This window comes from Ornithorhynchus anatinus, chromosome 3, assembly GCF_004115215.2.
Source record: "Ornithorhynchus anatinus isolate Pmale09 chromosome 3, mOrnAna1.pri.v4, whole genome shotgun sequence".
Taxonomy (NCBI): domain Eukaryota; kingdom Metazoa; phylum Chordata; class Mammalia; order Monotremata; family Ornithorhynchidae; genus Ornithorhynchus; species Ornithorhynchus anatinus.
Window position 1 is genome coordinate 37,624,423 of NC_041730.1, and position 27,176 is coordinate 37,651,598.

The 27,176-nt window shown below is 38.5% G+C and overlaps 1 protein-coding gene across 4 annotated transcripts in view; it reads left to right on the plus strand.

Moving 5' to 3' along the window:
• The window catches only part of ANO3 (anoctamin 3), a 249,457-nt gene that overhangs the window by 137,891 nt on the left and 84,390 nt on the right, over positions 1–27,176 (plus strand). For 3 of the 4 annotated variants that reach the window (XM_001509055.5, XM_029060306.2, XM_029060307.2), the window contains 6 exons: positions 3,346–3,390; positions 12,953–13,084; positions 17,209–17,315; positions 18,974–19,029; positions 20,636–20,757; positions 22,714–22,848. In XM_001509055.5, the coding sequence (XP_001509105.2) occupies positions 3,346–3,390; positions 12,953–13,084; positions 17,209–17,315; positions 18,974–19,029; positions 20,636–20,757; positions 22,714–22,848 (597 nt within the window). The remainder of the gene's footprint in view (positions 1–3,345; positions 3,391–12,952; positions 13,085–17,208; positions 17,316–18,973; positions 19,030–20,635; positions 20,758–22,713; positions 22,849–27,176) is intronic. The other variant, XM_039911456.1, reaches the window with a different exon arrangement.

Below are 27,176 nucleotides of genomic sequence, written 5' to 3' on the forward strand. Positions count from 1 at the left end.
GGAAGGATGGCCGTGCCGTCCATGGTGATAGGGAAGTCTGGGAGAGGACCGGGTTTGGGAGGGAAGATGAGGACCTCAGTCTTGCTCATGTTGAGTTTTAGGTGGCGGGCAGACATCCAGGTGGAGACATCCTGGAGGCAGGAGGAGATGCGAGCCTGAAGGGAGGGGGAGAGGACGGGGCGGAGATGTAGATCTGCGTGTCATCTGCGTAGAAATGATAGTCAAAGTTTTGAGAGCGAATGAGTTCACCAAGGGAGTGAGTGTAAATGGAGAACAGAAGAGGGCCGAGAACTGACCCTTGAGGAACTCCAACAGTTAAAGGATGGGAGGGGGAGGAGGCTCCAGCGAAGGAGACCGAGAATGACCGGCCAGAGAGGTAAGAGGAGAACCAGGAGAGGACAGAGTCCGTGAAGCCAAGGTGAGATAAGGTATGGAGGAGGAGGGGATGGTCGACAGTGTCAAAGGCAGCAGAGAGGTCAAGGAGGATTAGAATGGAGTAGGAGCCATTGGATTTGGCAAGAAGGAGGTCATGGGTGACCTTAGAGAGAACTGTCTCGGTAGAGTGGAGGGGACGGAAGCCAGATCGGAGGGTGTCCAGGAGAGAATGGGAGTTAAAGAATTGAACACCTGTGGTCAAAGCACTGTACTAAATGTTCAGAAGAATAAAATAAAATAAGTAGACTTGAGCCTTGCCCACAATTTGACAGTTTAGTTATTGCTAGTCTTAAATTCAAGACCCTAACATGGTCCTTTTCTTCAACTGAGAAGCATTTTATTTGTTTAAACATTTTAAATTCTACCAATGGTGAATTTTATCCAATTGGGAAATTGTGGATGAATTTGAATACATCATTATCAGTGATACATAAATAACATGTACCAGAACCTCAGTATTCTGCTAATACGTTGCCAGTGGAAATGTGTTTGGCTTAAAGAGTCTTAACTGTGAAATATTGGGGCTTTACACTTTAAGCATTCTTTCATTTTTTCCCTCTCTGTTTATCTTAGTCAAGACTGGGCTTGGTCTTTGTGACCGAGCAATAGAGACCTCAGCTTAAGTCAGAGATGGGGGACTTTTTCTAAAATAGGAAGGTTAGGCTTAAGCTAATATATCTATATACACGCCACCATTCACTTCCTAAACAAGTACTTATTATTCTGTGGATGGGTGACTGGTATTGAGGTATGTTTTCCATGCCTCCTTTGGAACACCACCTATTAATTGGAACAGGAATATGCTTTAAAGGTTCCTCATCTTTGTTTCAGTAGTTTAGAGAAATGTCTTTCTAGCTCAACCTAGAAAATGTTGAAGTCATTTCAAAGGCCTGCCACTCTTTTCTGAACCAAATATTTTCACCCAGGAATCATCTGTAAAAGCAAGTCCTTTCTCCTTTCAGTAGCAGAACTGAAAGGAAGAGTTACTCAAATCACTTGATCATGAAATGTTGTTTAGGGACCTGTTGGTGAATTTACCGATGGGTTTGAAATAAAATGCAGACTGATAGAGTTATTATAGATACAACAAAATTTTATACTTTTAAGCATGTAGTTATTTTCAACTCATTTGGACACCAAGAATCATGTGAAGTTAAATGGTCTTGTCTAAATCTCTGATGTCCAAGTGACAGTTCCATGAGGTGACTGTATTGCCGAGACTTGAGTTGTGATTTCTGAGGTCCAGGATCCAGAATAACGCAGGTCAGAGGTTCTTGACCTCTGGCAGTGTGAGCAAATTAGCCAAAACCCAAGCATGCTCTTAGGTCAAACAAGCATCTGAGCTGTACCCAGTTTAAGAGCTGAATTGGATGTATGGAAACTACTGTAGAATAAGTCACTTTTTCCTTTTAAACCAGATCCATTTAGGGAAATTGACCTAGAATTGAGAATCAGAAGAGATGGAAATGTTCTTGAAGTGAACCTAGTGTTTTTCTGATTGGGCTCACTGAGCATCACCTAGCTGAATATCAGATGATTCAGGATACATAAAAACTATGCAATTGAGCTCTTTGCAAACTAGGAAACTCAATAAACAGAGCTTTTTGATACCCCTAAATCCAAACAAATTTTGGCCAATTGATCCCTTATGGGAAATAGTTCCACCCAAGGGAAAAGATGTTACAAAGTAATTATAAAGCACCTAGGAAAAAAATTCTCAGTAAAATGGCCTTGCTCATTTTAAAAGTTAAGGTGTGTGTTTCAGTAGCTTTGTTCTGCTCAATTCTCATACTTCGGTTCTCCTAAAGTAAAATGCTATTATGTATTATGTTAGCATAATACCTGATCATCCAGCAGATGCACAGCCTTGGATTAGGAAATGTTAAAGAACAAATATGCCCTGCCATTCAAAGAACTTTCAGTTTAATAAAGAAAGCTGCAGTTTCATCAACAGCTTTTGTTTATTACATTATTTTCTTTCCAATGTCATTTTCTTCATTTTTACCATCACAAATGACTTTCCTTTTTTTTCATTTTCCTCATGATGTTATTGCTCAAAGACTTGAAAAATGGGTGCATTCATTTCATTCTGGTAGTGTATAAAATAAACTGGACCTGTAAATTTATCGTTCATTTTAAAAGATAGAAAAGTGAACTGTGTCTTTAATGTATTTGCTTTTCCACTATTGCTGCTTCTTTTCCCAATCATATATTACTTACTATCATGTCCTTTTGGAGAGTTAAAGTAATGATTTTATCTCCTTATGACATGTGTTGACTTTTTTCTCCTTCTGACATGTCTGGAAATCTCAATTTTACCTGAATAAGGTTTTAAAACCAAAGTCCGTTATGGAAGTGTTTTGTGAGTACTCTCAACTAATGAAACATTTCCAAACATCTCAATCTTCCCTCCCAAAGATTCAGTGAAGGTGAAGCCAATGAATACAAACCTGCTCAATCGATCATTTAGTAAAAAAATATTTATTGAGCATTTGCTCTATATATAGCACTGAAGAGCACCTGGCTTCTATTCTGCCTAAACAAGTAAAGATAGTGGTATGAGTCTCAAATAGCCAAGAAAGAATATACACAACCTTTAGGCACCTAGAGGAAAAAATAATCCTTCCATTTTATTCAAAGTTATTAATTAATCAGAATTAATTGAGTACTTACTGTGCTCAGAACACTGTATTAAGTGCTTGGAAGATTATACTAGAAGTAGAAGACAAGAAGTGATGTTATCACCAACTATTTCAAATTCACAGGTAAGGTGAATCTTATCTGAATCTTCTTAATTGTTTACCAGAAGCATGGGAACCTAAATGTCTTAACCTGTAATTCTCTTGAATATTGCCATTGCCCTTTGCACACTTGTCTTTTTTTCTCCACTGATTTCTGCTATTCTTTCAGGAAAAAATGTTATTACACTGACTGGAGGAGCAAAACGATGGGCAGGTTGGTGGGTGATCCATAAAGCTACTAATAATCAACATTTAGTTATTTGCAAGAAAACCAAATTCAAGCACATTAGCAGTTGTAAATTTAGCATAACAGGAAATGCAAATGAAAAATTCAAAGTTTTTTTTATTTCCATAAAAATAAAGAATTAAATGCTCTTGATGGCCCATTGTTCTTTTCATTTTTTTTTAATGATACAACTTTCCACTAGATTTCCACAATAGACTGCAGGGTTCAGAAGGTCCCTACTTGAGATAAAGTGTAATGATACTGGGGAAGGGAAGGAAGGAGTAAGGGAATTTTTTAAATGCAATTCCTTATCTTAGAACATATAGGGGTATTCTGTTAATTGGGCTTTGGATTATCTGCTTATTCCATCAGCAGAGCAAATCAGCAAATTAATGACTCAGTTTTCCATATTCTATAGACTGAGGAGATCCAGATTTCCTATTAGGCCTGAATTCAATAAATAATATTTGTGGCTAGGCTGCTGTACACAGAGCATCAAACTAAGCACTTGAGAGAGTATTATAGAGACAGAATACATAATTCTTGTCCACAATCTAACCTTCCTTCCCAAACCCATCTATAACAAAACATCTCTGTCTTTTGTGGTTGCAGTAATAATATTGAGATTTTTTTTAAGCTGTTATTATGTGGCAAGCTCTGTACTAAATCTCTAGTATAGAAACAAGGTTGGACACAATACATAATCCCTGTCTCACCCAGAGCTCGAAATCCAGGTATGAAAGAAAGCAGGTATTGAATCCCCCATTTTACGGAAGAAGATACTGATGCACAGAGAAGTCAAGTGACTTGCCTGAGGTCACACAACAGTTAAATGTCAGAATTGGGATTAGAACCTAGGTCCTATGACTCCCAGGCCTCTGATTGTTCTGCTAGACCATGTTTCTTCTTGCAAAAAAATTAATTGACCAAAACTAAAAAGACAGAACATGGCAATAAATCCCTCTTAGATGGCACTGACCTTATTTCACTCCAGGAAACGACTTTCCTGGAAATTGCTATTTCAATAGATGATTTGCTTTGGGGGAAAATATAAATTATGTCAAATTAATCAATTGACAGAAATGAGTCCCACAGTAAAAACTGCCTAAATATTATTACTACTACAACCACAAATTAAGAATTAGACAGAGGTGGGCCTGGATCATCAAACATATAGACTGCCTCTATAACAAAAACCTCAAACCGAAACTTTTGGAGATTTGAAGTTTGAGTCAAGAGGGCAATGTATTAAACCAAAATCTTAATTCTTAATCTTTCCTTTATTCAACTGACGGAGAAAATGGAAAACAGAAAATTTTTAAAAATGAGGAAAATAGCAATGCCCATGACAGAACTCCATATCTAAATCTAGATTTTCTCCCCTAATTCACAGATCGGAGATATTTACCTATCATTTAAACCAACCCTTTTACCCTTTGGGGTTTTCTTTGTCCTTAGAACATCATCAAGAGAAAAGATGAATCTAGCTCTCAATTTCAATCAGTCAGTCACTGGTATTATTTGAACACTTACATTGTGCAAAGCACTGTGCTAAGTGCTCGGAAGAATACAATGCAGTAGGGTTGGTAGATACATTCCCTACCCACAAGGAGCTTACAGTGCACAGGGAAGGACAGACATTAAATTATGGATATGTACATAAGTGCTCTGAGGCTGAGGGTGGTATTGATAAAGAATACAAATCTAAGTGCAAGGATGCTGCAGAAGAAAGAGGGAGTGGGGGAGATGAGACCTGAGTTGGTCAGGGAAGGCCTCTTGGAGGAGATGTGATATGTGATATTAATGTGTTAATTGGACACATTTTGATGTGTACATTGGAAACATTTAATGTGTTCGTGTGTCCTATATGTTCATTGGACTGACATTGTTTTTCGTATTCCAGTCTAGAAATTAGCAATGTCTTTTTGTGAACCAAGATTGTTAAGTGCCAAAATGAGGCTTTTATTGTTAGCCCATTGCAATAAAAGATTTGGAATCATATTGGAATAATTGAAAATGTAAATTTACAACTGCTTATCTTTGTGACCTCATCATGCACGTGCTTGCTTCATGTTAGTGTAAATTAATTACATTGCTAGCATAAGAGCATAAGAAATGCCATTATTGGGTCAGAACTTTGGCCCATCCAGCCTATTATTCTGCCCCTCACAGTGGCAACGGGATGTTTGGAGATATTTTTGACTGTTGCTCTCCTTGACATTAATCCTAATATTTAGGATGCTCCATCTAAAAACACCTTTTACCCCCACTACATCCCTAATTACCCCCTAGTAACACATTATGAACCACTTCAACCATGTATTACCATGTATTAATCTGAACTCCAAACCCCTTGCGAACCTATTTATCTTCTCTGCTTCCACAATCTTCCTGCAATAATGGATTCCATGTGTTCAACTATACAAAGAAGTGTTTCCTCTTGTTAGCTTTGACTCCTTTAGTTTCAGTAGGTGACTTCTCGCCTTGAGGTTGTCAGATTCGGTGAGCAACAATTTTATGTTCATTCTGCTCAAAACTTACATGAATTTTTAGATTTCAAATATGATCTTTCTCCACCTTTGTCTTTCTGACAGAAGTGTTCTTTTACTCTATGCACATAAGGAAGTGTCACCATTGCCAGAATATTTGGGGGCTCTCACTAGTTCTTTCTGAGCTTTCCTCTGCCCTTCTTGAGATGTGATCAGAGGTTCAAGAATTCTTAATATTCTAGGATCGGACATCCTAAAGATTTATGCTGTGGCAAAAATTATAACTTTTTTTTGCTCTCCCCCTCCCTAATGATGCCCAGCATTTGGGCTGCCGTACACTCTGCTGCTCTTCCAAAGAGGAGTCAGCAGTGAGTCCAAGATTTGTTTTCTGAGTTGTGAATGATAGCTTGAAACCCATCCTCATATAATTGCAATCTGTATTATTTTATCTTAAACATGCTCACAAAGAAGAGATGGTTGTCTGCCATGTTTCTGCTGTCTCGTGCAGCTTTTTGAGAGCCTCTTAGAATTTATCACCACTTTCCTGGCATTTAGCAAACCAAAAGAGCTTACTTTAACTGTAATTATTGATATTTCACTTTATACTCTTTTACAGATAATTTTTGAAGAATTACACAAAACTAGATTTTTTAAAACTCACTAATCTTCTCCATCCTGAAAATTGTCCATTTTATTCCTACGTTTAGTTTATTTTATCAAGTTGTCTATCAGCATAGAGCAATCCCTACAATCCCATGTTGGTTTAGATTTTTAACAAGCCTTTTTTGAAAATAGTAGTTGTTAAGTATTTACTATGCACTAGGCCCCATACTTCGCACTGGCATAGGTACCAGATAATTGGGACAGGGAGAGCCCCTGTCCCACTTGGGGCTCATAATCTAAGGGGTGCAAGAGCAGATATTTAATCCCCATTTTACAGATTAAGTAACTGAGGCACAGAGAAGTGACTTGCCTAAGGTCATAGCATACAGTTGGTGAGTCAGGATTAGAACACAGGTCCACTGACTCCCAAGCCACACTGCTTTCATGCTGCCTTTGGGGTGAAACCTTGTCAAAGGCCATATGAAAAATCTGAAAACGTTCATCCTGCCTGTTGTTTACTCTCTACAGTCTTGTTGAAGCCTTATTATTATTATTATTATTTTATAGTATTTTAAAGTGCTTACTATATGTCAAGCACTGCTCTAAGCACAGGAGTAGATATAAATTAATCAGGTCAAGCACTGTCCCTGTCATACCTGTAGTTCACAATCTAAGGAGGAGGAAGAACAGGCACTGAATCCTCATTTTTCTGATTTTTTTAAAAAACTGAAATACAAAGGATAATAATAATAATAATGTTGGTATTTGTAAAGTGCTTACTATGTGCCAAGCACTGTTCTAAGCACTGGGGTAGATAGAAGGTAATCAGGTTGTCCAACGTAGGGCTACAGTCTTCATCCCCATTTTACAGATGAGGTAACTGAGGCCCAGAGAAGTTAAGTGACTTGTCCAAGGTCACACAGCTGACAAGCAGCGGAGCCAGGATTAGACCCCAAGTCCTCTGACTCCCAAGCCCATGCTAATAATAATAATGTTGGTATTTGTTAAGCGCTTACTATGTGCCGAGCACTGTTCTAAGCACTGGGGTAGATACAGGGTAATCAGGTTGTCCCACGTGAGGCTCACAGTCTTCACCCACATTTTACAGATGAGGTAACTGAGGCACCGAGCAGTTAAGTGACTTGCCCAAAGTCACACAGCTGACAGGTGGCGGAGCTGGGATTAGAACTCATGACCTCTGACTCCTAAACCCATGCTCTTTCCACTAAGCCACGCTAAGTTAAGGAACTTGCCCAAGGTCACAAAGTAGGCAACTGTCAGACCTAGGATTGGAGCCCAGTCTTCTAACACCCAGGTTCAGGCTGTTTCCACTAGGCCACACTGCTCCTTCAAATAACTTCTTCAGTTGAAAAAGGAACAATTTTGCCATTCAGAAACCATATTGTTTTCATTTTTCAAGTGATCAGTTAATATACACTTAGTTATAAATTTTATGAATTTGTCAAAAATGAAATTGAGACTTACTGAACCAATAATTTTATCTGGAAACTTTTTTACAGATAGGAATTGCAGTAGCAACCTGCCAGTTTTCAGTTACAGTGGCTGTTTGCAATGACAGATTGCTGACCTTTGCCAGATGTACTACAATATCTCTTCTGAGTACCATTAGAATTCTTTAATAGATTCCATCTGGTTCAGATGATTTGCTTACATCTAGTTTATCAGTTTTATATAAACATCCCTCTAGTTTGCCACAGTTTGATCCAGCTCCTCTTACTTGACCTTAAAAACCCTTTGGGTAGGGGGATCTTCCCAATATCTCCATCTTTCAAAACAGACCAAAAGGATTTATTGAGCCTCTCAGTTACCTCCTTTTCATCCTTGATTAAACATTTTAGTCCATAATCTCCAGTGGCCCCACTGGTACCCTAGCTGACTTTAGGCATTTAAGATCAGCGTGGCGCAGTGGAAAGAGCACGGGCTTTGGAGTCAGGGCTCATGAGTTCGAATCCCAGCTCTGCCACTTGTCGGCTGTGTGACTGTGGGCAAGTCACTTAACTTCTCTGTGCCTCAGTTCCCTCATCTGTAAAATGGGGATTAAGACTGTGAGCCCCACGTGGGACAACCTGATTCCCCTATGTCTACCCCAGCGCTTAGAACAGTGCTTGGCACATAGTAAGCGCTTAACAAATACCAACATTATTATTATTATTAAGATATTTGATGACTCTCCTGTAGAAATGATTTGTTTTGAAGTTTAGAAGTAAAAGTAGCTGGGTTTTGTTATCAATTTAAATTTTTATCCTTCAAAATTTCAGAGAAAAGTGAAATACCTTTTGCTATTAAATGGCTCTATTTTTTCCCCTAGTAAAAATTTCAGATGTCTAGAATTATCTACTCTAATTAATTCATTGTCACAAGAAAGTTGGGAAGTTTAATGTGTAATAATTTTGAATGTAGATACATAATCAGGAAAATTTACAAGTTAATGTATTTTTATTCCAGCTTTTGAAATAAACCAGAAAATCATCCTTTGCTTTTTATCATTTCATTTATGAATACAAATCATTCTAACTATGCAAATGAATGTTTTGAAGAAGTACTTAAAGTTAATGGAATTTCTTTTATTCGTTGTAGAGAGTCTCAATTTTGGGTTAATGTTGAAAAAAATCACTGTAGTAAAAAGTAATTCATTAAGGAAAGAGAGTATTGTGCGATTTTAAAAATCTGACAGAGTAAACTTGTAAACTTCCTGATATTTTAATATGATGCAGGATTAAGTTTATTTTCTTTTCACAATTACATATATTTTACCAATTTATACTTATGCAAATTCATTGAAATATTGATAATTATGAGTATTTGGATTAAATGTTGGAGATCAGTTGAAATGAAGTGGGAAAAAGGGTTGGGAAGCTTTTAGATAAAAAAAATTTGAATAGGAACTGAAGATAATTTTAACTTTCACTTGAGATCATATTTCTCTGTTTCTATGAGAATATTTTGTGTACAAATAAGTTTAATATATAGAAATGAAGAAATTCCACACAGGTTTAGCCCATGGTACAGTAAATTGTTGTATCATCAGTGGTTGTATTCTGAGGTATGTTTCCCATACAACTCCATAAAATTAGCCAGACCCTGTTACAGAACTAAACCCGATAGCTAAGCAATAGAGGTAAGTACAGATAACCCTGTATATACTTCTCACACCTTCCTCTTCAACTTCTTCCAGCCTTCTCTGCTCCCAGGGACCTTCTGCTCACCTCATACACACTGAACTTGGGCCCACAATTCTCCCTAGAAACACTCCCTCTTTTCCTCTCTACCCCAACCAAACTCATATATATATATATATATATATATATACACATATATATATATATATTTTTCTTTCTTTAAATTTTAATCATATAAACAGATGCTGCCATCACAGCTGCCACTGCCTCCCCTCCTTTCCCATCCCACCATGGAACCCCACCAACCCACCTTAGCCAAAGTTATGGAATAGAAGGAGCAAACGAGATTGGAGTGCATGAGGATTCACCAAAGGTGGTAACCTTGGGGTGAGGGGAGGTCTGCCACCTCCCTTCTCACAATTCCGACCCAGTCCATTTTTGTCCTCATTCATGTGAGTTTGGCTGGGGTGGGTAGACTAGATCTCAAACTGGGAAGGAGGAGGAGGGAGGGGGTGGCACCAGCTGGGACAGCAAAACTGACTAGCTAAAGTTTAAATGGAAAAAATCCTGGAGCATTGGACAAGGTACAGGGCAAATGGGGAAAGGTAGGGTTTGGAGAAAATCTGCAAGGACTGGGGAGTTCAATATACTTGCAGTCATTGGATGAAATATTGGGGCAATTCATCAAATTTTTCCAGTCATATTCCCAGTGTGGACATATTGTAGGGTGAGCATAATCCAGCAGTACACCTGTAACATGGATTGCTCAAAGCAGCAGAACTTAAAAGGTCTATGACTTCCTCTACATTTACTTGGTAGAAGTGAAGAATTTATTATCCATAATTTGAGGTAACCAATCCTGAAGTGGACCCTCAGGATTGCATCTGCTGGACAAATATTTTGAGTGTTAAGTATTTCATGACCACAGGTAAATTCATAGACAAGCTGTATTTGCAGCCTCTGAGGTGCCAGAATGCCTCTATCTGATCTTGACAGTGATGAAAGCCGTTACAGTATTCCTTTTCCATCTTCCAAATCCATTTTGGCAGGAAAAATCAAGCAGTGACTTACCATCTTTATCAATACAAACTTACCTTATACAATATACTAGTTTCTATAATATCTTAAAAAATCTTTTACAGTAGGATTAATGTTGAATGTGGATCCATGATATTCAGAGTGGGCCAGGATCCCTTTTCAGATGCCTATTCCCCTGAAATGGGGACTAAACTAGTATGGGTGGGGTTGCACTAAACATTAAGGATTTCCTATTGACCCCTCCAAATACATATTCAGAAGGGTTTCATCCCCTCCAAGGGCATTCAAGAGGGCTGATAAATAAAAATAAGAGGCATAATGATGATTGACTCCTAAATAACTGAAACTTGGTCTTTACTGCTCAATCAAATTAGTGAATTCAAAGTCAACATTTATCTCAACCCATGAAACAAGGAGTAGGAATATATTTTTTAAGCAATCACTTTACAGCTGTGATCTTAAATGAAAATTTATAAAATTGAGGTGTTCACTTCTAGAGTTTGATGCTATTTTCTAAGATTCTCAAAGGTTTCTTGGCTTATTCCCGTTGGCCTTTTCTCTTTATAATGAATAATATTGTAATGTACAACTTCAAATGCTTTGCCAATTATTTACTGATTTCATTATGCTTCTAGAATCATAATGAATCCAAATTGTTCACTTTAATGAATGTATTTTCTGCAAAGAACAAAACCAAGTATGATGGAGTAAATTGCCCTCAATAATTATAGATATAATTTTCACTGCTTAAAAATATATACATATATAAACTATATATATAGTTTCACTGCTGGAAACTCCGGACCAAAATTACTTAAATATATAGATATGTCAATAATCAATAACATAATATTGCTTATTATAATTTAATTTTCTTCTTCAAAAATGTTGGATGATAGGAAACTTTGCTCATGTTCATTCATATTCATTTTGTTGCTCCAGTAGAAAAGATGTACCACAGAGAAAAAGAAAAAAGTTAATGGTTCCATTTTTTTTATGGTATTGCTATGTGCTAGGTACTGTACTAAACGCTGGGATAGATACAAGCTTGTCAGGTTAGACACAGTCCATGTCCCACATGGGGCTCAAGGTCTTAATTCCCATTTTACAGATTAGGTAATTGAAGCACAGAGAAGTTAAGTGATTTGCCCAAGATCACACAACAGACCAGTAGTGGAGTCAGGATTAGAACCCAGGTACTTCTGATGCCCAAGCTCATGCTGAATCCACTAAATCATGCTGCTTCACTAACTCTAATCTGAATGTTATGATCTCTAACTCAGCAGTTTGTAAAACTTTAAAAGTTTAGACCCCAGGATAAGGTCACATAATTTTCCTTATATATGCATTTGCATGTGTTATACAGGCATTTTCCTTTGAAACTGTTGAAAAATAATCAGGATCCATGTCTTGATAAATATGGGTTAGGGAAAACTGCTTGCATGTAATGATTACAGTTTAGGCAAATGTTAACCTAACTTTTCTGATCTCTGAACTTCCCAGGTGTGTTGAATGTCGATCTGTTTCTTTATCATTTTCTCTTCTGGGCCTTTTTAATTAGTAGAAGCAGCAAATCAGGTTCAAGTAATTGGATTTAGAAAAGCTCTGCCAATTGAACTTGTGGTTATGCTGCAATTCAAGTTCACAATTAGAATGCAGTTCTTTGTTTAAGTTTGAGTTAAACCTGAAAGGTAAGGTGGGTCAAAAATCTAGCAAGATCTTTAAACCTGCCTAAGGCATTTAGATTGAATTACCAGTCACTTCTCTAGCTGCATTATTAAACTATGAGCCTGGCTTTGCCCACAAAAACCTTTCTCTGACTTCACAGTAGGCTCGGATTCACCAAGATTAGTCTGACTGCATAAGGACTGTCTGAACACTCAAAACAGATGTACTGGGGAAGGCTCACTTGCTGTTGAAGGAACAAAAGACTTGTCCTATTAAGAAAGCAAAGAGACTAGCAGAGATTATTTAAAAGTCTGTGATGCAAAAGTAGCTGTAGATGATTTGAATGTGACACCCTGCTCCCATTGTTCAGAGTGCCATTTCTCTCAGCCTTGTGATGCTCCTCTCCCATCCTTCCTTCCCAAGAAATATGTCTCTCACCCCTATTCCATGACACGGTGGCATGTGCTTGGGAAATCATTTGATCACTGAGAATGGTGTCTTTTCGTGATTTCTGCTTTAAGAAATCAAAATTTGGCTTCTCTGACACATAAGAGCTATGTGCAGTCCCAATTAGTGTGTGAAACGTAACTCTAAGATTTTGCTTTGTCCCAGTTTGCAGAGAAACATGCGAGAACTGAAAAGCTGGCTACCCAGAAACCCAATGAAGCTTGACAAAGAAGCACTGCCTGACCTAGAGGAGACAGACTGTTATACCGCTCCCTTCAGCCGGGCTCGCATGCATCAGTAAGTGCAAAGCAGGAGAAATGAATGTCATTCCTGCACACCTAAAAGACTCTATCTTCCTCTGATGTTCAAAAAGATACTTGACCCCCACAGAGCATATTGATGGAATTTAATCAGCTTGCAGCATTCTCTGAAATGTGTTCCTTCATGCAATACCTCTCCTGCAATATTCATATTTAACGTAATGTCTGAAAAGCACCATTAATTCAGCATTGGTTTGGAAATTCAACCACAACATCTTTATATTGTGCAGTTGAAATAAAAAACACAGTGTTTAAACTCAGTCCCCTATTTAGACATACTGGTCTTCAAGATTGTTCCCATGGGGATAGATATTTTAGGAATTGAATTTGCACAATCAGTGGTACCATATGGGGGTGGGTCAGAAGATATTGAAGTTATGAGTAGGGAAAACTGAAGCAAGAGAAAGGCCATCATGGGGCATTTTGTTAGCAGAAAAGCTGCAATCAGATATGATTGTTTCCTTCACAGTCTAAGAATAATAATTATAATTACTATTTACTAATAGTAATAATGTTATTTGTTAAGTGCCTAAATTAAGCCCAGCACTGTACTAAGCACTGAAAATCCTCATTCTGGGCATGCAGTTTTCTGTGGCATTTACTGTTCTAACCAAGAACACACCCTTGGACTTCAGCTTCTGGTGGAGAAGGATATAATGAAATGTGGGTGAAGTAAGAAGCAGAGGTTTCTCAATTCCATCCCCAGTTTTGCTTTAATAGTAAATATTTACAAATAATTATTAAATCTTTCATGAATTGTAAGTCAGAGGTATTTAGTAGGTATCTCTGAAGAGTGGGGACAGGCAGGACACAAGGGATTCTCTACTTGTTGATGTAGAATCCATTTATCCTGGTTGGGTCTATTTAGCACTTTAGCACTGCCAGAACACAGCTGTAGAAAACCCTCTGCTATGGTAATAATGGTTGATTGGCTCATCACTCCAAACAATATCCCTGATGTACACAAGGGACTCTCTGATTGTAAATGTAGACTCCATTTAGTGTGGTTAATCTATTTAGCACTTCTGAGTAACAATCCCCTGCCAGAACACAGCTGTAGATAAACCTCTGCTGTGGTAATACTATGGTGGAGTGGCTCCTCACTCCAAACAATATCCCCGATGTGCATTTAGAGGTCTACATAGCCTAGTGGAAAGAACTTTATCCTTAGAATTAAGAGACCTGAGTTCCAATCCCACTTCCATTACTTACCTGCTGAGAGGCCTTAACTTCTCTATGCTTTACTTTCTTCATCGCCACTTCACTTCTCTGTGCCTCACTTTTCTCATCTTTAAAATGAGGATTAAATAGTTAATCCTCTGCCTGCCTAGACTGTGCATCCCATGTGAGTATTCTGTCTTGATTATCTCATATTAACTCAGTATTTAGTACAGTGTTTCTTATGTAGCAAGTGCTTAATAAATGCCAGTTAATGGATAACTTCTTGTGTTTATGAGGAGTGGCCAGTGAAGGAGCTTCCCCTTTTACATCCTGTTCACTCAAGTTTACTTCCAGGGAAGGGAAAATAAAAGGCGTTATACTCTCACCTCCACTGTGGCCCAACAGCTGTTACTTCTCCTACCAGAGAGCTCTGGGACCATGTGGGGATTGATAACGAACACACTTCAGAGAATAAGGGGCTTCTGAGCTCTTGTTCCTCTGTCTGACCTCTCACCTTCTGGGTTATACAAAATGACTTGTCTGCAAATACCACAGGTACTGAAGAACATGGGTGTGCCTCCCAGGCCAAATCTTATTTGAGTGCCTCAATTAACTAATGTGAATTTGTGGATAAAGTATTAGGAGTAAAGTATTTAAATAAGGAAACGCCCAGAAAGAGAATTTAGTTACTGGGTAGAGAAGGAATTACTACTGCCCTTTCTGAAATCATTTAATTAAATTAAATTCCACCTGTCAAATATTACCTTGAGAAAGAGAGTGAGGCAGACAATTGGACAAAGGCAGCCAGTTTTAATCCCAGCTCTGCCAATTGTTTGTTGTGTGACACGGTCATGTCACTTACTTTATCTGTGCCTCACTTTTCTCAACTGTAAAATGGGGTTTCCTGTTTTCCCATCCACTTAGACTGTGAACTGATGAGGGACAAAAACTGTATCCAACCTAATTAACTTAACTAATTAACTCCAGTGCTTAGAACAATATTTGACACAAAGTAAGTGCCTACTATTAAAATATACTTTTAAAAATAATAATGATTGTAGGATTTATATAATACAATTAGATCAAACACCATCCCCATCTCACATGAAACTCATAGTCTAAGGGGAAGGAGAGAGGTAGTTAATCCCCTTTTAACAGGTGGTGAAACATAGGCAAGGGCAGAGCTGGGATTAGAATTTAGGTGCTCCTCCCATTGAAACCCAAGGCCAACAAAGCCACTATAGTACAAGGGTGGTGTTAGGGAAAAGGCAAAACCACAAGTTGGTGTGGATCCAGAAAGAATCCAGGGAGTTTCTCAGTGCCAGCAACTCCTCAAGAAATGCTGAGATTTCCTAAGTAATAATAATAATAATTGTGGTATTTGTAAAGAACTAAGCACTGGGGTGAATACAAGTAAATAAGGTTGGACACAGTCCCTGAGCCTCACAGTCTGAATCCCCATTTTATAGATGAGGTAACTGAGGCACAGAGAAGTTAAGCAACTTGCCCAATATCACAAAGCTAACAAGTAGCGTAGCCGGGATTAGAACCTGTGAGCTTCTGACTCCCAGACCCATGCTCTATCCACTATGCATGCTGCATTTAATGATGGTTTTTGTTAAGTGCTTACTATGTTCCAGCTGCTGCACTCAGGGATGGGGTAGATACAAGATCATCAGGCTAGTCACAGTTCCTGTTTTTCATAGGGTTTACAGTCTAAGCAGAAGAGAGAACAAGTATTGAATCCCTATTTTACAGATGAGGTAACCGAGGTGCAGAGAGATTAAGAATGATAATAATTGTGGTATTTCTTAAATGCTTACATATATACCAGACACTGTTCTAAACTCTGAGATAGATGCAAGATAATCAGGTAAGACAGTCCTTGTCCCACATGAGGCTCAAATCTTAATCCCCATTTTACCGATGAGGGAACCAAGACACAGAGAAGTGAAGTGACTTGCCCAAGGTCACACAGAAGACAAGTGGTGGAGCCATAGTTAGAACCCATGCTCGGTCCCATGCTCTATCTACTAGGCCGTGCTGCTTCCAGCTACATGAAGCCATGTAGCTTCATTCGTTCATTTATTGAGCACTTACTGTGTGCAGAGCATTGTTTGACTAGGACTTGTCCAAGATCACACAGTAGGGAAGTAGCAAAGCTGGGATTAAAACTCAGGTCCTCTGGTTACCAGGCTCATACTCTTTCTGCTAGGCCATGCCTCTACCCTAGTAGTGCAGATGCACCCTTGCTTCCTGGGAAGGCTTATCTGGAGTCATACATTCTTCTCGGGGCCTTGGAAATTAGGGAAAAACTGCCATGTGCACTAGGAGAGAAGCAGGAGCAAGAGACTGAGGAATCAGCCTCTCACTTATGTTTCAAACCTGACACAACCATTTCCTTCACTCCCACTGTCCTTTGACTGAAGAAGATAGGCTCCTTACAGTTTGGGCCGATAATCTCTGAATATCTCTCAGCAGAAATAGAGTGGAAAATTTGGACTGCAACCTGACAAAAACGACTACATTTTTAATCAGATCTATTTAAAACATGTACATCTGCCTGTTATATCCCTTCAAAATTGTTAATTTTTTAGATGACACTAATGTACAGTCTGTTCTGTCCCATCTTCAGTTAAAGAAAAGCATCTTCCTGCCTGTGTATGCATGGTAGAGAAATGAAAGTCAAAAATTTACATTCAGTAGCTTAGTGATCTATTTTCAGTTGTATTTTCCTCCATGAATTTTTGTTTTTAATAAAAGAGAATTACATTTCAAGACCTCTTCTGTTAAACGATGAGTGCAATAAAAGGAATTGCTGTTTGGCATGTGTTGCAGTTCTAAAGAGAGAAAATGGTAGATGGTTTTACTTTGTAGCACATTACTCTTGAAGTCTGTGCTCTATCATGAATACTAAAACAGTACCGATCATTTTAACAGCTTTACTATAAACAATAAAGACACCTTCTTCAGCAATTCTACCAGAAGTAGAATAGTACATCATATGCTGCAACGGACAAAATATGAAGATGGAAAATCAAAAATGGGTAAGAACTTTATATCCTATGAAGAAAGATATCAAATTAATAATAGTGACTATCTGATTTATTAACAAAACAACTTAAGTAAAGCAGACTGTTTAGAAACATGCTGCATTTTTGCAACCTTCCCAACTATTTAGGAAAAAGGGTCAGTGGAATACAAAAGCAGAAGTTCTGAACATTTTCTTAAGAAACCACTCTATACTATTGAAAGGTAAGTGGGATGTGTTTTGGGCTATGGGGGTTACACCCTTGAAGTTTCAAAACCTGTGATCTGTAAACATACACTAATCAGAATTTGTATTCTCCAAAATTCCAAGAATCTACTCAGTGCCATGTTAGCTTTCCTGTTCCCCATCATCATCATTATCATCATCAACAATGGTATCTACTGAGCACTTACTGTGTGCAAAGAATAGTACTAACATTCCCCACACCAGTTTTCTGCTATTGTAGTAAAAGCATTAAAATTTCAAGTTGCTCTAGTTACAATTTGATTTTCCTTTATCAGTAGTAATTATGAGTTGTTAGGGGAAAAAAATCCATTTATAAATTATTGTAGATTCCCAAGCAAATCAGTTCCATATATTGAAGGACTACGGCATGAAGTAGTGAACATTAGTTTCTCTTTAGGCAGGGAACATGTCTGCCAGCTCTGTCATATTGTACTCTCCCAAGCTCTTAGTACAGTGCTCTATGCACAATAAGCAGTAAGTAAATATGATTGATTGATTGATGGGCTAGCATCAGATAATGAAAAGGGAAAAAATGAATTGTGGCTAATCCTATTATTCACTCACACCTTTCCATCATTCAATACTACATTAAACCCTCCCAGGCAAATCAATACCTGGGTTACTGAAAAGACTTTGGAGATGAAGTTTCTCTATTGCTAAATTGGGACTACCAGCTATATAGAAATGATTTATGTGCAATGATCATGATTCTCCCACTACCCTGGGCAGCTCAGGAGGGAATGATTCCACATCAACATGACCCAGTGTGGTAATTAGCAAGAGGACCAGGTTTCTTTTATTGTACACACCAAAGTGCCGGGTACAATGCTCTGTACAAAGTAGATACTAGTAAATACTGATGATAGATGATAATTATAATGGTGAGGATAGGGTAATGCATTCCCTTCCTATGGCCAAAGAAGTTGGTATACAGAGGATATTTCATGCATTCATCATCCCATGTGTATAACGAAAAGGAAACATTGTTGGATAGCCATGTATACCAGCATGTAGCCAGGGATTCTGATGGTTGTATCACTGCTGACTCCTTTCCTATCCCATCTGTCTTAAGGCACTTTGTTTGCCAGCTGAAATGGAGGTGGTTAATAGAGGTTTGAGGGGAGTGAAGGGGGAGTTCCTTGACTTCCCACTCATTCTGGGTACTAGTGAAAGAATTGCGTTCATTAAAACCCAGAACAAACTAAGGAGAAGTAGAGATATATTGCCTAACCAAATATTTTCAATTATATGCACAGGACTTTCCCTGTAAACTATGATCACAGCTAGGCTGAGATCCTAATTATCTTGAGGGGTGTCACTGCCACTTTTAAAAAAAAAAACTAAATTAGCTAAATGCCAGGAATCTCAAGGAATTCAAAAAATAATCCTGTTCAACTTATGTAACAGCTAATTTTCTTTTCTGCCTAGGTATTAATAGATTACTAAGCAATGGAACATATGAAGCTGCATTTCCACCTCACGAGGTAACTCTGAAAAGCTGTGCCTTACTTAAAATGTCAAGCATGTTAATGCTTAGGGGAATTAAAAAGCAAGAAAAAAAATTTCAAGCCAAATTTGAATTGGCTGTTTGTTTTTCAGGTACTTAAACAGTAGTTGCAGCCATGAATGTATCAAATAAAGACACAAGCAATATGTCTTTCCTACTTTCAAAGGAACTAAAGAAAGATCTTCATCAATTAAAAAATTCATGTCCTGGAGATCTGATTTGCTACATAGCCATTTGTCATCTTGTACTGGGACAGTATTATGTATCCAGATCTGTTGTCACTACCTTTGCTTTTATAATATGAATTTCAGTTCCTAAAGTTCATAGGGATGAACTTATGCCAGCATATGCACTTTGGCACTAAGGAGAGGGATGAGAGCAGTGTGGCCTAATAGAAAGAGCACAGGTCTGGAAAGTCAGGGTTTCTTAGTACCACCTTGTCCCTGACATCTGCGTGACCTTGGAAAAATCACTTTTTTTATGGTATTTGTTAAGCGCTTTAATATGTGCCAGGCACAGTTCTAAGCTCTGGGGTAGATGCAGAGTAATCAGTTTGGAGACAGTCTATGTCCCACATGGGGCTCACAGTCATAATCCCCGTTTTTCAGATGAGGGAACTGAGGCACAGAGAAGTTAAGTGACTTGCCCAAGGTCACACAGCACTTCATTCATTCATTCAATAGTATTTATTGAGCACTTACCATGTGCAAAGCACTGTACTAAGCGCTTGGAATGTACAGTTCGGCCACAGATAGAGACAATCCCTGCCCATCGATGGGCTTAGTTCCGGTATCTGTATAATGAGGAAAATGTGGAAATTTCTCATGTAATCCCCTTTCCTCTTATATCATGAACTCCATGTAAAACAGAGACTTTCTGAACTTGTATCTTGTATCCACCCTAGATCTTAACACATAAGTGCATAATAATGCCATTATCATTAGATTTAGTTTGTTTTGTTCATGTTGTTTATTGAGTATGGGAATATTTTAATTCTTTAGTTATATGATTTAAAGAAGAAAATGTTCCAAAAATAACAGAAGGTCAAGCTATTAATAATTTAAGGGAATTTGAGATGGGATGTTACTAATATTATTTTATCAGTAGAAGGTGAATTTTAATGGCTATTAAGAACATAAATAACAATAGCCTACATTTTGTGCCTGCATTCTTGGACTCTCCAAATAGCTAGAGAATCACAGTAAGCTCTGCACACAGTAAATGCTCAATAAATATGATTGAATAAATAAGATTGAATGAATACTTTGTTATTCTTGTGACATATCTGAAGAATAAAGATCATTTACAGCTTTGATTTTGCATGTCCTGAATTCCTCCTTTAAAATAAGTAAATTACATAACACTTGGAAAAGATTGTTCTTAATGTCCTAAGAGCCCTTGTAATTGGGTCTACTATACCAATTTGAACACCTGATCTGACACAATTACTGAAAAATATTAATTAAAAATTCAACTGGACTTTTATCCCAAAAGGACCACCTTACATGTTTAATTTTGTGCATGATACCCTCTCCGTTTGTCCTGCAGTTTTGTTTTGTTTTGTATTTCCTTCTATGCTTCAGGGAAGCCACAAGAGCAGACACCCCATCAAAACACATGGAGCTCAAAACCACAGGCACCTATTATATGAGCGATGGGCTCGCTGGGGAATGTGGTATAAGTATCAGCCCCTGGATTTAATCAGGTACTGAAGCAGTTCATAGAGGAAGCATGAGACAGTTTTTGAAGATGAAGTGTTTATTTTGTTCCTGCTAAATCATATCCCTTGAATTATGTTTCAACATTTGAGTAATGTCTCCATTATTTAGCTACTATTAGCCTGAATTTGGAAGATAAAGAAAAGTTATTTCAGTATATGTCTCATCTTCCTATATATCCCTGAAAATATATTCATGAATATGTACTGAAAACTTCTGAGATCTTGCCCAATTAAAATGTTGTAAGAGGCCCTGGATAAATTGTACTCTGTTGAACAGAACCATTTGTTTAAATACAAGTATGTTTCTGTTGCATCACCTGGTACTAAAATAAGCTTCCGTCTTAGAGTGGAAAATGAGTGTTCTATGAAAAATGATTTTGAGTGTGATGGACTTCTCCCAGAAGAAAAGAATAATGAACTACTGAGTTGATTAACTCCCAATTGATGAGGCATAATCTAGCCATCTTCAACTGTTGTTAAACTCTGACAGGACAGAGATGAGCAAACTCAGAAAACTGAGATAATAAGAAAGGAGGACTACCACTAAGGAAAATATACAGAAGATTTCTCATAGCAGGGCCCATTGGTTCATAGTATGTTCTCTAAATTATGAAGGGGAAGTAGCTGGTTTTTTTTTAAAAGCTTGAGTGAATAAAATGTGTGTAACTGTATAACAATGGTACGAAAAATAAGTGTAGTTGCATAGTATAGCAGTGTTTCCTAGTGGATAGACCATGGACCTGGAAGTCAGAAGGACTTGGGTTCTAGTCTGGATCCTCCACCTGCCTTCTGTGTGACTTTGGGCAAGTTACTTGGCTCCTCGGTGCCTCAGGTACCTCATCTGTAAAATGGGGATTAAGACTGTGAGCCCATGTAGGACATGGACTGTGTCCAACCTGATTACTTTCTATCTACTCCAACACTCAGAACAGTGCCTGGTAAATAGTAAGCACTTAATAAATATCATAAGAAAATATCAGGAACTGGCAAGAAGAAACTAACATAGGAGATTTTTATGGACTTATGTCTCATAATAGAGACACATATCTCCTCTTGTACATGTTAAAATTGTTCAGTGGTCAATTGATAAGGTGAACATTAAATTATGATGCAAGTACACAAGCAAGTTAATACTTCCTGAAAAATATTTAATTTACACTCAGAGAACATCTGTTTATGACCTGATTAACTTGTATCTACCCTAATACTTAGAATCAATCAATTGTATTTATTGAGTGCTTACTGTTTGCAGAGCACTGAATTAAGTGGTTGGGAAAGCATAAGATAACAGAGTTGGTAGGCACTTTCCCTGCCCACAGTGAGCCTACAATCTAGGAGAGGAGAGAAATTAATGTAAATAAATCAATTGTGGCTATGTACAGAAGTGCTGAGGGAGGGGTGAAAAAAGGGAGCAAATCCAAGGCCTTGACATAGGATTTGATAGCACTTACCAAATACCATTTAAGAAAGAAAGTTCATGTATTGCATTGCAGTCAATGGCAAAGCAGAAGTGGAGTTCACTAAAATAAAAGGCTACCCAATAGATAATGCAATGCAAAAAACCAATAATTCTCATCTCTTCCTGTCAGTCTCTTCCTTTCCTATTCTTGTTCCTTCCTATCTTCAAGTAGCACCTCTTAAGCATGCATATCTGCATTGGATTAGCTGGATTTGCACCACATTTGTTGAAAGACTCCAAAATGCCCTGAATTAATTTATAATCTCTAAACTATTGACATAGATGTTTTCCACATCATATGTTTATATCTTTTATTTGTTTATTTGTCCTGCAATCTAGACTGCAAGCTTATTGTGGGAAGGGAATGTGTCAGTTTATTGTTACAGTGTACTCTCCCAAGCGCTTCATATAGTGCTTTGCACACAGTAAGTGCTCAGTAAATATGATTGAATGAATGAATGAATTTTGGTTTTCTTCTATAGGCGCTACTTTGGTGAGAAGATTGGCCTCTATTTTGCTTGGTTGGGCTGGTACACTGGAATGCTGATCCCGGCAGCCCTCGTCGGTCTGTTTGTTTTCCTTTATGGATTATTTACAATGGATTCCAGTCAAGTCAGGTAAAATGAGTGGGAAATTATTCTTGAAAAGCTTATCTGAGGATTACTGATCCTATATTCTTTCTGTATTTGAAGTCAGAGGGTGAGAACAGTTCTAAACAAAACATAATTTGCCTTTGAAAGCATATTTTAAACATTTTTCCTCTTTTAAATTTGCAGTTAGTGGCCCGAATACTTGATAGGGCCAGCAGTGGTGCATTTCTATACCACTCTCATTCTCTGTAGACCTGGGGGTGGAAGGGTAAGAGGAAGATTTAGAAACGTCATTTAAAGGAATTTGGAATGGAAGCAGCATGACCTAGTAGAATGAGCATAGGCCTGGGTTCTAATCCTGCCGCTGCCACTTGCCTGCTACGTAACCCTGGGCAAGTCACTTAACTTCACTGTGCCTCAGTTTCCTCAGTGGTAAAATGAGGATTCAATACCTATTCTCCTTCTTTCTGAGACTCTGAGCCCCATTAGAGATAAGGGACTGTGTCCAGTCTAAGTACCTGATACCTGCCTCAGCAATTAGAATGATGCTTGACATATAGAAAGTACTTAAAAAATACATAAAAGTGATAAAGGGAAATCCACTTCTTTCAAAGTAAAAGAGAACTGGAAAAGACTGATACTATGAGAGATCAACACTATCTGTCCACAAAGAATTCAATACTATTTGTACAAGATTCATAAATCTACCCATATATGGTATTATATAACTGATAGATTGTAAGCTTTGTGAGGGCAGGGATCATGTCTACCAACTCTATTGGATTGTCCACTACCAAGTATTTAGTACAGTGCTCTGTAAAAAGTAAGTGCTTAAATAGATATCACTGAATGATTGGCAGACCTTGTTCACTTTTGCCATAAAATGTACATGAATTGGTTAGCATTTATTGCATTGATAGATTTATCGTTAAAATTGAACTCTTTTTTCAGTAAAAATCTGTAGTTTGTGAGCGTCTCTTCCCTAGGAAGATTTGAAAACGTTTAAGAATCATGTAGTGAAAGAGCTCTTTCAAAGCCACTTTATTTTGATACTAAAGATCATCTTATTGTTCACTACAAACAAGCCACGCTCTTATGAAAGCAGCATCTTCCCTGGCTGCTTTCCATCTACATGAAATTATAATCCCCTGTTTGTGACCACACAATTTATTGTTGTGTCAATAACCATAGTAGCACAAAGCGGGGATTAGGGTTTTGAGCTGAAGCAGCAGGAAGAGGCAAATAACCTGTTTTCTTTCAAATAACCTTAGAGGATAAAAGAGAAAGGTTTTCTAGACAAAAGAGTACTGTAACAATTGGCCCCAAAACAACCTTTGCAAAACACCCATGGGTGACATTCCTCCTTGGAGGAAATAAATATATGCTAGCTTGCTTTTCGTTAAGAGCCCTGCAACTTTGAACTTTTAATGATCCTCTTGATTCCTTTTCTGATGGAAGAAGACAGTGTTTCTATGTAATAGATGTGTCCTTACCTTTTGTGAAGGGAGCATTTTGCCACTCGTGAAGTGTTTTCATCTATATTTGATTACATTATGACTGTTGCTAAATTGTATTTCCAAGCGCTTAGTACAGTGCTCTGCACACTGTAAGTGCTCAATAAATATGATCAAATGAATGAATGAATTGGTATTTCTATCACACACTATTTAGGCATTTCACTTTAAACCAAGATAAAAACTGCTGAAGGTCTTCACTTTTTAAAGTGCATTGAGCTGAATTGTTATTCATTCGATTGTATTTATTGAGTGCTTACTATGTGCAGAGCACTGTACTAACTGCTTGGGAGTTTATAGTCAAGGTGTCACACACAAATTGGTTGTAGGTGTTTTAAAGTGTGGAAAAGTGTGTGGGGAGGGGGATTTAGGGGAGGTATAGATGCTATTATTTGAGATGGTCATTTTTACTTAAAGAATGAATATGTTACACTTCAATTAAAGGCAAAAAAGAAGCCTTCTTTAAAACCTGCTCTTTGATTTACAGAACTGCATTTCTCCAAAACCAGTTGGATCTTGAATTTAAGATTTAAAAAAAAAATGAATGCTTCAGAAAGGAAAAATTCAATTTTCATACCAAGGCATATGAAAAATGTTCAAAATCTTGAATAGTTTATGTATGATATTGACATTATTTTTTTTAATGAAGTGAGATCAGTCTAAAATGTTACCTAGCCAATCACTTTTGAAGATATACTTTATCCTTGGATTATGATTAATGCAGTCTGCCAACTCCCTGCCCTACACCCACAAATGACACCCAGACAATCATATTCACCTGGAGATACACCCCTGTTCCCCTTCTCCCCCCCACCCCCAAGCCACACAGCGGTACCTCATCATTCTCTACCTTCAGAGGAAAGCAACAGGAGCTGGGACCTGGTTAAACACATCTGCTGCTGCTTCGGGTAGCCCGCTAAGCCCTTCCCAGACTGGTCTCCAGAAAAGGGACAGATCTGTGGACGATAAAGAGGCAACAAGGCAGCCACTCCATTTTGGGAAGACTGAACAGGAATAAGGTTTTCCCAGAAAGGAGGAGGAAATGAAGCCCTAAGCTTCTGGCTCTAGAGGACCATATCTTTTTTCCAGAAAGGAGTTTTTTCTGGAGTGAGGGGGTGGGGATAGGATATCTGTGCTGAGTCAGTGTAGGAGCGCCAAAGTCCAAGGTCAGCACTGTACTAGAGCCTCAAGAATTTTGCGAGAGCACAGGACCCCTGAACTGCAAATTGACATGAAAAGGAGCAATAAAAATAAGATTCTTTCTCCCCTGGGAATTTTCAAAAAGCTTATCTCACCTTCCACAGCTCAACCTGTGGCTGAGAGGAACACTATGAGGCTTTTGACTAGAGCATCTCGAATGAGAGGTTGAAGAGTTGTTCTGTATCCACCCACCCCGATTGCCACTCTCCCCTTACTCGCCTACTCAGCCTGGCAGCTAGAGGGTCCTTCTAGAAGAGGGAAGAAGGCTGAAAGAGGACTGGCATCTCCTCCAGTACAAATTAAGTGCTGAGAAGCACTGAGGTTCACTTTGCTGCTTCGGCTACATGAATATCCAAGCTAATACAAGCCTTCATTTTCCTGTGCAAATATGGTTCCAAAAACCACTTGAATTTCAGTACAATACAAGAATCTGGCGTGAAGCTTTGTTGTTTGGGGTGCAGATTTGTACATGATTCCAAAAGAGGTGAGGATATCTAATTTGATGATCTTGTACATATAGTAGTTCTAGGCATTAGATAAACACTTAATGAATACCATCATTAACTGTGGAAGATCTAATCCCATAAATGCTCCACTCACACCCAAATTAAGCAAACAGCAGGCAAATGATGGGCTGGTGGGGTCTCCTTCCCCCACTTTCTCAAACTGCCTCCTTACACCCCACAACTAGGTTCAGATCAGTTCAGAGCTAGAGAGAGACTTGAAGGTCCCCAGAGTTAAGCTTTGTCACATCCTGGAATTCACTCAAACTTTCACAAGGGTTTTAAAAGCCATCTTAAAGTTTCAGTAATCAATCACTGGCACCTAAATAGTGTTTACTCTGTTCAGAGCACTGTACCAAGTACACATGATCCCTGTCCACAAGGAACACTGAAATTGAGGATTCTGGGCTGGGAGTCATCTCTGGGACATTCTGTCTTGGATGGATTCTCCAAACCTTTCTTGACTTTATCCCACATCCCAGGGAAATGGGCTCTGACATAACTCAGATTATATTAGACTAGATTATTCATTCAATAGTATTTATTGAGCGCTTACTATGTGCAGAGCACTGTACTAAGCGCTTGGAATGAACAAGTTGGCAACAGATAGAGACAGTCCCTGCCGTTTGACGGGCTTACAGTCTAATCGGGGGAGACGGACAGACAAGAACAATAGCAATAAATAGAGTCAAGGGGAAGAACATCTCGTAAAAACAATGGCAACTAAATAGAATCAAGGCAATGTACAATTCATTAACAAAATAAATAGGGTAATGGAAATATATACAGTTGAGCGGACGAGTACAGTGCTGTGGGGATGGGAAGGGAGAGGTGGAGGAGCAGAGGGAAAGGGGGAAAAAGAGGGTTTATCTGCAGAGAGGTAAAGGGGGGGGGTGGCAGAGGGAGTAGAGGGAGAAGAGGAGCTCAGTCTGGGAAGGCCTCTTGGAGGAGGTGAGTTTTAAGTAGGGTTTTGAAGAGGGGAAGAGAATCAGTTTGGCGGAGGTGAGGAGGGAGGGCGTTCCAGGACCGTGGGAGGACGTGGCCCAGGGGTCGACGGCGGGATAGGCGAGACCGAGGGACGGTGAGGAGGTGGGCGGCAGAGGAGCGGAGCGTGCGGGGTGGGCAGTAGAAAGAGAGA